This window comes from Piliocolobus tephrosceles, chromosome 6 (assembly GCF_002776525.5).
Source record: "Piliocolobus tephrosceles isolate RC106 chromosome 6, ASM277652v3, whole genome shotgun sequence".
Classification (NCBI taxonomy): Eukaryota; Metazoa; Chordata; class Mammalia; order Primates; family Cercopithecidae; genus Piliocolobus; species Piliocolobus tephrosceles.
In genome coordinates, this window is record NC_045439.1 from 6,991,481 (window position 1) to 7,003,447 (window position 11,967).

The following is an 11,967-nucleotide window of genomic DNA, read 5'->3' on the forward strand; positions in this document are numbered from 1 at the left end:
TCCAGGACTGAGATTTTATGACTGAAGACGTTCAGCCAAACATGGTATTCTTTCTGATGGTGTGGGAGATCATAGACTCACTGTCTTAGTTTTGCTAATGTTGCCTGCCTTTAAACTTCATAATGCCTCTTATAATACCTCTATGGGGAATTTTAAATGAGAACAGTATTTACCAAGCATTTTTCTGGAATTTCACCAAGCAAAAATATATTGACTTTATTAGACTTTATAAGACTTTATTTATAAAAGTAGGACAACTAGATATCCTTTGCCTTGAAGTAAACTCCAGAAAACTTGTGTCTGGGTTGTTACCTAGCTTCATCATTTATTAACTGGGTAAACTTGGGTATGCTTTTAATGTCTCTGTCCCTGAGTTTCTTCATCTGTAGAATGAGGCTAATAAGTGCCATTTCATAGGAATTGAGGTGATTAAATTATATGTACATAGAGTTCTCGATAGAGTGCCTGGCACAGAGCGCTCAGCAAATGGTGACTGCTAGTGTCTGTCTCCTTCTCCCACTCTTTCCCATGGAGATGACAGAGAGCTTCTTATATACCAAGCCGAGGTCATGCCTTTCTAGGATAGGAGTTTATCTACATGCACTGAATGTCAGTTACCTTATAAAGGAAATTGGTTTCATTATGGTGGTCCTAATGTTCTTCTCTTGTAAATGACTGATTACTCTGATCATGCTAGATTGACTCATTTAAACAGAGTCCAAGGTAGTTATCCTGAATTATTAAAATCCAAAATTGCTGAAATTGAAACTAAAACAATATATTGTGAAACTGATGATAATACATAATTCTAGCCTGCTTTTTTGATACCTTCTAGCCTGCTTGTAAAATAATAACGATTTTTGCCGTTCTGTTTATTTCTAGTTTCTTTAATAAGATGGAGGAGTTGCAGGTATATATACCTTTTGAATAAGCATTGATCGCTTGGTGGAGTTGACTTTTTGCAGACCAGAGAATGAGGCTTAATCATGGTTTAGAGTCCTTAAGTCAATCAGCAGATTGAGATGTTGGGGGTGGGGGTGGGGAGACAGGTAGTGTCAAAAGGCAAAAAAACGAACGATTTACTATCTTTAAAGAAGACAGCAGTAGCTTGTCTGCCCCCCTTTTCCAATGAGGAAATGGCAGCACAAGTGGGTTGGGCAGCATGCTGCGATGACCTGGCAGGTGCCCAGCCTCACGTCTTCGAAGGGTGTGTGCTACATGCTTGGGGTGAGTTGGGGTTGGGGGGAGATTCGGTGACCATTTGGTACGGAGGACTGGTGGGCTTGATTTATGTTGTTTCTCTTTGGATTCTTAGAATAGAGCTTTCTCAAATGTGTTTAAAGAGAGATTTGGGGAAAAAAATGAGAAGATTCTCTGACCCCTAGATGGTAGAAAAATGCTCTGTTCGTAAGAGAGGAAACATAGGACAGAAGGATGTGGAAAGCTGTGTTTTTTGAAGCCTGTGGTCACTGCCTTGGTGTGGCAGGGGTGCCCGCATGGGCTGGAGCTTTCCGAAGAGGAATGTGGAGATCAGATTCCCCTGGGGTTGCCAGTCCCTGGTGCAGCCTCTCAGCACCTTTGGAGTCACAGCTCTCCTCCGCTGTCCCAGGAAGAACGGCAGAAGTTCTTCTCACTTGGAGAAAGAAGATTTTTTTGTCCCATTCCAGCAGTGTAGTTAAAAATAAAAATAAATTTTAAAATTTTAAAAAAGAAGAGGAATTCTTTGAATGAGGCACTGAGCAAGGCACTGGGGACTCACAGGTGGTCAGAGAAGACATGGTCCATGCCTTGCTGAGCCTGCCTGTGGGGACTGCGGGGGAAGAGATGCTAATCAAATGGCCACAGCGCATGCAGTTGTGAGGGGCAGACTGCGGCCCGCATGGAAAAGGCAGGAACAGGGCAGGAGGATCAACAGGGACCTGGAGATTGGAGAAGGTGGCCCGGAAGAAGAGGGATTTGCACGACCTTGGGTACTGTCCTTTATGGTTTTTTGGTCACTTATTTGTCTTCACTGCTAGGCAGTACCCCCGATGATATCAGTGATGTACAGTGCCTTCCACTTCCGAGGTGCTCAGAAAATATGTGTTGAATGAATGAATTTCTAGTCTTAACTTGTCTTCAACTTTTTTCTAAGTCAATAAATATTTGTTGAGTGAATAATTGACAATCAAAAATGTTGATTGTGACTAAATTTGGTTCATAATTGGTTGCCCATCATAGAGTATACAAATGGTAGCTAATAAGGTTTTTAAACAGATACATCTTTTGTGATGTTTCAACAAATTTTAATTAAATTTAACTGGATGTGGATTATAGATTCAGTGTCTTCCAATGGGAGAAAAAGTTCTTCCATCGTAAGGTAATTTTATAAATTTATTGAACACTGTTATTTCTCCACTAATTTCATTTTCTTAATTTAAATTTTTTAAATTATAAGGTAATACAGATTTGTCATAGAAAAATTATATATAAGCAAAAGGCAGAAAATCTTAATGTGTTTGAATTTTTATTTCATCATATTGAGTGAATTCAAAGAACTTTATGATGAAAAATTCCCTGAAGAGTTGGATATAATCTATGCTTGAAAATAAACGTCTTAAGAATTGATAGAGCTAAACATGTGAATCACGTTTTGATTCTGATTTATGGTCATCAGAACTAAATTTTCGATTCAGGAGATACTTTGTAATTTGTCATTCTGTTAAACTGTATTATATCCACTTAGAAAATAAAATACCAGCAGACGGGTTGATCAGCCTCCTAGAAACTCGCTGTCTTGCATTCTGTTTGTGAGCCTTCATTTGGGGGTAGAAAGGGGAAACCTCAAGGTATTTAGTGTAAAATTTTCTCCTACCTGCCATCTTTTCCATCTTTCCAATATTCAACTTTCTTCGTTTTGTTTCTGTTCCCCCATTTCTCCTCAGTCTGCTTCCTTCTGGGGATGTCCCTCTTCTTTCTCTCTGGTCCCATTCCCTCTCTGATTGGTGCAGTATTGCTTTGAAAAGGAAGGGGGTCTCAATAGGCCTGTAGGATGGGCCGATAGAGCTGTCTTTTGCACCTCCTCTTTCTCCTTAATTTTTACAAAGCACGTGTGTTTGCCAAGGCCATGGATCCACAGTGGGCCTAGGGAGAATCCCACAGGCTGTCTTGCTCAGGAATTTGTCAGACCAGAGATCTCTTGGTTATGTGAGATAGGGTCACGTTTCTGAAACTTACAAAATTGCATCCACCCCAGAAGGCCAAATGTGAGAGTTTGTGACTGATCTCATTCTTGCAGAAGGAAGGAAAATGAAACCATTCCTGGAGTTAGGTATGTCTGTTCCTGGCTAATTAGCCCCTGACTATCTCTTTTAATATATGCTTAAGGAGTAAAGCAAAACACAATCCAGCTGGATTTTATTCAGAAAAATTTAATTGCATGATATTATGGTTTTTTTTATCAGAACAAGCTAGGTACAACTTCTGAATTATATTTTGTCATTTCTGATACTATAGTCATCAAACAGGGCAGAGTCACTGAACTCTTCCATAAATATATTTTGAAATTAATAATTATGCATTATGGCAGGATGTAAATTCTTTAACATACAGTATTTAGAAGAGTCATTTCTATGAGCAACTTTCCTTTTTTATAGTTAAATGTCTCATTGAAGGTGATTAATATATTCAACTTGTTTTTCTTTAAAAATCAGTCTAGGTAGAGAAGAATATTCTTTAGAAAAGTAAATATCTGATTTTGAGAAATGTTTGTGTCCTAGAGGCCACTTGTGTGTTCTGATATATTTTTTTTTTCTTCAGAGCATTTTGAATCTATCTTTAGGTTAAATATGGTCTTTTGAGAATTGTTTTAGGAACTTCCTCTCCATGTATTTATGGAAATGCTTACCTTTATTTTATTTTAAAAATGCTTATTGTTAAATGTTTAAAAAACACGAAAAACAAAAAAGCCTTAACTCAAATGTATTTTGTTCCTGTGCAGAGCTGTCAGTGTTTCAAAGCTGTTTCATGTACTAGATGTTTCTGAATTAGGGATTCACATAATAATGAATTCTGCTTATTTTGGTTCTCCACAAAGGTTTGTTGTATGAGCTTAAAATAAGCCTGCCGCTGATTTGTGTAACACATATTAACTGTTTGTTTAGTTTAAGTGCATGTCTGTATCTCTCATTTCTGATCACCCTGGAACATTTGCATGCCACGCAGCAGCCATCTTCTTTTATACTTTATTAAATATCTGTCAATTATAAATATCAAGGTTTTACATTAATGTCAAGATAGTACATCAAAAATTCATGGAATATGTGACTTTTTCCAAGGGTATTTAATACTTAATGCATTTGTGTCATTTTTCTTTCCAGAGATATTGACAGGTTTTATTAAGTGTTTGTTAGGGAGATTTCATTTTTATCAAGGGACTATAAAGAGAAGCTGCATGCTAAATCAATTTTTTAAAGCCAGAATATTGTTCATTTTTTCATCTTCAAACACTTATAATCCATAGGTTTTATTTAAATTTCTTCTTGGTTTATTTTTGTTTTATGTGAGTGATAGTTCAAGACAGAACTTTAATAAGGATCAAATATGCTGACTGTAGTGGTTTTTAATTTCCTTAAGCATAGCTACCAGACCCATGCAATATGGTAAATTCTTCAAAATGTCATACTTACATATTTAGCAATATTGCTCTTTTTTATTGAAGCCAAACAAACAATTTTAGATATTAATCTTTCCCAAACATAGTGATTATTTTGTACTCGGTACAATATTACTGTGTCTCACATGGAATGCCTCCTTTTGCTGGAAGAGGGAAGGTGAAGAGTGCGTCCCTGGGTTGCCTGGCTCTGTAGTGCTTCAGGCCTGATTATGAGCCACGGCAATGGTTCATTTCTCCATCTTCATGTATTTATTTTGTGCTCAAGAAAGTAAAAATATTAATCACTTAAAAAATCTGGAGAAAATCCATGGCTAGTTTCTCCGCCTGTATTTATTGGGAGGTGTGGGCTGAGGGGAGGTACCGCTTCAGGAGACCCCGTCGTCTGCTGCTGTTGGGCCCCCGTGCCTGAGAGGCCCTCTCACTGTCCCCCTTTCTGACAGTGGCAGGCAGAAGCTTCTCAGGGACCCTCCTCACGCATCCCATGTGTGTCTGTGTCTTGGAATCTACAGTTACAATTGGTTTGGAAGCTAAAACCAATTGGCTGCAGAGAGTATGTTTTCTGTTTTAATTCTACATTTTTATTTTTAAAGTGCAAGCTAGGAATATCTTCTATTGAAAAGACTATTGTGATCAACAAAACCTATATAAGCACCACTTTGCTTCAGTAAGTGAGGAACGCTCAGTTATCCTCTGTATAACGTATAAGCTTAAATATTTTCATCTAAGGATATTTTAGGAACTTTCCAGTAATTTCAGATTAATGATTTTTGGAAGATGTGTTTTAACTTGGTCTTTAACAGGGAAAAAGTTTTTTTTTTTTTTTTTTTTTTTTAAATACAGTCATTGTCTGAGCTTAAATGAAAATTATTTGGGATGGATATTTGTCTTATCCTTGTTCACTTCTTCAGAATAAGTAAAAGCATTTATTTTCAAAATTAAATATTTTTAATATGAATATTTTTGATATTTGAATGTCTCAAGGTTCTTATAAAACTATTATACAATAGTTTTTAGAGGTAGCAGAAATTTTTCTTTTTAGAAACCAAATTTTACTTGAGTAAAGCTGAAGTAGTAGCTGTTTTTGATAAGCCCAGTTTTGGTTTACAGTAAGTTGCTTTAAAGGCCTTGCCCTGGGAAATGCCAGGAACTCTGTGACTGTAATCTACTCTCCCAAGATGCCAGTAGGTGGCGGTAGTGTCACAGCAGTGAGAGCTCTGTGGAAAGTTATTTCCTTTCTCCCTTAGTGTCACATTTTGCTTCAGTGTCACTGTTAAGTGCATGTGTCAGTGGCAGAATCTTTTTTTTTAACCAGAATTATGTACACTGTGTACACCCTATTTCTTAAGAAGATAAGAACAACTATTTCTAACAGATTCTGCAAATATTATGTAACCATGCAGCCAAAATGATCTTCAGAATTAACTGAAGAATGCATTGACACATTTTTTCTTGAGTCTTTTTTTTTTTTTTTAAATGATTTCATCCTGACTGTGAGCATGGGCTTATATGTTGGGTAACAAATGTGTATGAATAGCAGGGAGAGAAACATTTTGAAGAGTTAATTTTCCGTCTCTTGACAGAGATCACCCATGTTTGGATAGTTGTGTAGGGTCCAAGGCTACTTAAAGATATTTGAGAGTTAGAAGACACTTCAAGTTATTTTTAGATTTAGCATTTCGAGATTTAGCATTCCAGTTTTGAATATTGTCGTCTTTTCTGCTGTTTCATAAGTCAAACTTCTTAGTGCGGGTTTCAAATTTTTAGACACAGAGATTTAGCCATGGAACTTACTAACTTCCTACAGTTTAATTCTACAGTTTAAATGAATTAAAATATGTAAAAATAACAAAAACAACACTTTCCCATTTCCTAGAGTATGAAAACAGGCAGGATGTGCAAAGTTCCCAATTGATTGGGTAATGCGAAGTTTCATTTTATTGTAAGTGAAAGGAAATTTTAGCAATGGAATTCCTTTTCTTTATACTTTTGAAGTTTTTTTTGTGGTATTTCTTGTGATCAAGTTAGTTTTTTGGGGAAGGGTAGTTCTTATATACCAATTTGTACTTTAGTAAGGAAAGACCTGAACACTGATATGGTTAAGTTTAATAATTAAATTGAAAACATTTTTAGGACTTTTCACCTGTTACAAAGAAAAGGGAGTGAGAAGCTTCAATCCTGTAAGATTCTCACCTGTCTTCACCAAATTGGTGATCCTCCCAGCCCCCTCCCCCCATAGGATTTCCGCATCTTCCTGTATCAGCTAGAAAATGCCCCTGGACAGTATGTTATTTTATATGTTGACTTACAGTATGCCTGTATTAATTTCATTTTTATCACAGAAAACATTTTAAAAATTATGTGAATAGCCGGCTGGGCGTGGTGGCTCATGCCTGTAATCTCAGCTCTTTAGAATGCCAAGGCAGGAGGATCACGAGGTCAGGAGTTCGAGAGCAGTTTGACCAATGTAGTGAAACCTCGTCTTTACTAAAAACACACACACACACAAAATTAGCTGGGCATGGTGGCACACGCCTATAGTTCCAGCTACTTGGGAGGCTGAGGCAGGATAATCCATTGAACCCAGGAGGCTGAGGTTGCAGTGAGCTGAGATCGCACCACTGCACTCCAGTCTGGGCAACAGAGCGGGACTCTGTCTCAAAAAAAAAAAAATTATGTGAATATATTTTTATATTTTGACATTTCTTCCAAAGGGTTAAAACTGGGCTAAAAGACTCAAGGGGGAGAGACGGGCACCTGGGAGCTAACACCCAGTTGGAGCCTTTTGTAATACATAATTTGCCTAAAATTGTGCACTGAGCACAAGCTTTTGTTTTCTAATTGATTTACAGTTTTAGCTACTTTTACCTCATCCCCTACTGTCCTGCGTAGGGTGCCAGCGAGTACATTACAGTGAGCGATGATAAATTACAGTGCACTTGTGATGCCAATGCGTCAGGAGTGAAAACTGCAGGCTACATGGAGCTTCCTGCATTAACAGTGGTGCGGAGACCCGGCTTCAGCAGGATTTCATTTGTATCTCAGAAATAACCATTTGTTCGTTTGATCACTTACTGCAATCTGTCTATCAGACTGTAATTGAAACTGAAGATTAAAATTATACTGTTACAGCTTTTAATTTCTTAATTGAGACAAAGTTTTTAAGTGCTTGAAAGGCCTAAGGTGGGGGACATGGTAAAGAGAGAATATGAAATCTATATAATTTCTCTTAAAAGTGGAGTTTTAGTATTTTTACCAAATATTCTCTTGTCCAGGAAAAAAGTAAAATTTAAATATGCTGATCTCTTGTCGTTGTCCTATGTGTTTGTGAAGTTTATTTTATAATCTCACAAACCTGCACTTCTGATTTTCCATGCTTGATCGCATTTGCCGTGTATGTGATTCATGTGCAAACACCAAGTTGATTCCCATCAAATGACTTAAGTCAGAGAGAAATGAAAGAGCTTTCAACTGATTAGAGTGCCTTTAATTGTTCCTTTTGTTGACATGGGATTTGAACCCTCTCAGAAGGCCTGTGTGGTACATCATGGCATGAGGTGCAGAGCGGGGCCAGGACAGACCTGGCTTGGGCAGCTTCGCGTTTCTGCCTAAATCCGGTGCTCATCGAGTGGGTGTGCCTGCCTTTTGTAAAGTCGGTCCACCTTAAATTGTGTTTTGCGCGGTGTCTGTGGGTGCTGGTATCGAAATATGAAGAAGCAGATTTATGGCGGCTGCTGGGCACAACAAATTAAGTTGACAGTGATGTATGAGAGCATAACAGCGCGATGATCCCTCTGTAGCGCGGCTGGACGCTGCCTGCTTCATTTGGCTCTTGTTAGGATCTGTTAGGCAGCTAAATAATGAAATTCCGCTGACTGATTTCTGTTTTCCCTTTTTCTCTTTTCACCTCTGCTTTCTAAAACTTCCAATTCCCAGACCCATCCTCATGCCAACAAACTGCCCTTGAAGGATTCTTTCACTTATGAAGACTACAGGTTGGTGTGGGCTGTGGGTGTGCCTGTGTGTTGGGGGTGGTTTCTAAGTGAAGTGAGATCCTGGAAGGTAGGGAAAGGCTTCAGTGAGAAGTGACCTGCTGTGACCATTAAAGCATCCAAACAGAGCTCATCTTTCAGAAGTTATCATGAGCAGCTTGGATAAGTATTGGCATTTTCATAGCCACGTAGAAATTGCCATTAACCTGTCATGGCAGGGGATTAGCTGAGGTAGCCACATGCTACTTGAGATTAACATTAGTGTAGGGTGGTCCTATGGATTTTTCTTTTCTTATTTAAAAAAGACTATGTTAGTGTAAAATGGGGACTTTTTTTGAACGGAGAGATTTAATTCACTGCACAGTGTAATAAAAAAGTCACGTTTTACATTTCTTACAATTCATGGAAGATTTCTGATCAGAAAGGAGTTTTATGGTTTGCTTTTCAATGAGGCTTAAAATAGGTGCAGAGTCAGCATTTGGGCAAAAGAGGGTTGGGTTGGGGGGTGTCGGGGAGTAGGTTTTGTGAGTCATGAAGACCCGGGAAGGGGCCTGAGCCCTGTGCAAAGCCCTCCTTCCGGCTCTGCCTCTTGGGAACAGTCTCCCTTAAGCACTCAGTCCTGCATTTCCCCTGGCTCTTTTTAAAACCCTGGGTTTGTTTTTAAATGATGATGAGGGTCAAACATTACCTTTGTTACTTAGGAAAAGACTTTGTACGTTTGTAAGAGGTCAAACCTAAATTTTTGGTTATGTTATTTCTTACTGCAATTGGCTTTTAAATGTTCCAACCTTAAATCACCATTTGTCTTGTTATAGGTGGGCAGTCTCTTCTGTTATGACGAGGCAAAACCAAATTCCCACAGAGGATGGTTCCCGAGTGACCCTGGCTCTGATTCCTTTATGGGACATGTGTAACCACACCAACGGCCTGGTAACGACCTCTTCTCCTGTGTTGTGTTGAATCTGGGAGGCTGTTGTTGCTAAGCTTTGGGAGGGGGCTGTTATTCCACCTACCCATCGTACTCCCCCCTGCTGTCTCCCTCAAAAGGAACAAACAAAACCAAACCGGCCACTCCTCCCCACCGCCCACAAATAGAAGCTGGTATTTTTCTTTTACTGCATTGACTGATACTGAAAACTGGGAGCTTGAATCTTATACCATTTTCAAAAGCCACAGTGAACTACATGTCTTTGCTAAGCCATCATTCCAGCCTCAGCATTCATTTTCTTATCTTACTGTACCACAGACTAAACCAAAGTTTCTTTTTACTTATTCTCTTTAAAATGCTCATTTATTGGGGGAAAAATCATATTTCTCATTTTCCCTTTTGTGTCTTCTTTTCTTTGCTGACTGTTTCCAGTTCTGTACTGTTGATTCTTTCTCGTCCCCAGTCCCTTCCCCTGGCCATGTTTACGAACCTGTGTTTGTTACTCGCTTTCCCGCTGTGGGTGTGGGAGGAGGGGCTGGTGCCTTCGGCTCCTCGCCCTTGAATGCAGGAGTCAGCTGGCATCATCACACCTGGGAAGCCTGGGGAGGAGGAAATTGTATTATGATGGTTACCCACAGCTGGGAAGAGGAGGAGGCTGGCTCTGTTTCTCCACATTCTTCGGATTCCAGGCAGCAGCATGGGGGAAGCGCTCTGTGCTCTGAGAGAGTTGTCTGATAAAGGTGTCCTGATATTAGTAGGCAGAAATGTGATACATTTCAGATCATTTTGAAATATCATACTTTATACTAGTATACTGGTTTGATTAGGTTTGATATTCATCTTTTCTCTGTCAGCTTTCCTTGTGATTAGCAGTATTATAAATAGAATAAAGAAATGCCGTGAATGATTATTTCACATTGAATTCCCCAGAATGGCCAGAACACACGTCGTGTGTGCCAGACACTGAAGGCAGTGCTAATATCCTAGTGCTAATTTGGGAAGGTCTAGCAACAAGTATGCTCTTGAATCTTAAAAGTATTTAAATTGTGGCAGGAAAGAATAGTTCCATTTTTGTAATTACATTTTTGCCTTTATATATGCTTAATTAGTAATAAATACTAAGACATAATAGCATGTTTTATAACTTATTTTCATTAATGAATATAATTTTACATTTTTTGTTTTCTTTTTCTTCAGAGGTATTTTTAATTGATCATAAGCTTGAAATTTAAAAAATCTTCAAATAGCTTTTAATACCTGACTGTAGTATTTTTCTTTTTCTTTTTTTGAATTGGATCATTTTTTCCCAAACTCAATTGATTATTAGAGCTCTTTTTAATAAAATTAAAGCAATAATGGTTGGTTTTACTCTAAACAAAAAGAATTAACACAGGAGCCTCTGTAGTAAGGTGAGCAGTGCCCTACCCCCAGCCTCATGGCCCACCTGGTGGGCGTTGAGACCACCACCAGGCCACCGTGGTCCCTAGCAAAGCTTCCATCCATTGGCACCTCACACACTCATCTGCACATTGATTTTTATTTGGCTTCCATGTAAATGAGCTAAAACAATTCCTTTTCCTCTACCAAATGTTAAAAAAAAAAAAAAAAAGGTTTATCTCAAAATAAAAGTAATAAATTAATGACAACCAATGCTGTATTTTCCCTAATATGACTTACATACTTTTTAACCTGCCACTGTCCTGGCAGAAACAGTGCTCACCTGTAGAAGGTTTATTCAGGATGCTGGTACTTTGTCTTACGGTGGTTATGTTCCTGACATTCTGCACTCTGCACTCCTGTTGAACTGTTTCCCATTGTAATTATAAGACTTCATGGGAAATTTTCTGGGGTAGAATTTGAGAAATATTCTATTTTAACGCTACAGAGTTGTATATGATACATGGTACAGTTAATGTCTTTTTAAAAATAAAGTCTTGAAATCAAGGCTCGCCTTTTAAGACAAGAGATTTTCTTTTTTGTGTGCGTCTATCCTGACGATCATCATCTTATTGTCAGTCTACCCTGACTATCACTCAGGGAGTAGGTAGAATTTGTAACCCAGCAACGCTGTCTGCTTCTAACAATATCCCAAAAACCTGATTATGGTAGTAGAAACAGAAGAATCAAGTCAGTAACAGTAATTCCAAACCATTGACAGCAAGGAAGTGCTAAAGAAAGTAAGGGGCTGGATGAACACCTAGGCTAGAGATTCTGGTGAATATGAACTAATTTCCTAGCCACTCAGAGAAATAAATGTAGAAAGGGTTATAAGGTATGGTACTAAGCTGGAAGAAACAACATATCTTTGTATCTTGCATGATTTGTTCAAACTTAATGTAAGCAGCAGGTTTCCTTTGTTGAGGGTTTTTCGGTTGATACGAGAAGGACACTTCTAA

The 11,967-nt window shown here is 38.4% G+C and overlaps 1 protein-coding gene across 1 annotated transcript in view; it reads left to right on the forward strand.

The window, feature by feature from the left end:
• SETD3 (SET domain containing 3, actin histidine methyltransferase) overlaps positions 1–11,967 on the forward strand; it is a 69,509-nt gene that overhangs the window by 44,507 nt on the left and 13,035 nt on the right. The window contains exons 6-7 of the mRNA XM_026455304.1: positions 8,588–8,646; positions 9,459–9,573. Coding sequence (XP_026311089.1) covers positions 8,588–8,646; positions 9,459–9,573 — 174 coding nt within the window. The remainder of the gene's footprint in view (positions 1–8,587; positions 8,647–9,458; positions 9,574–11,967) is intronic.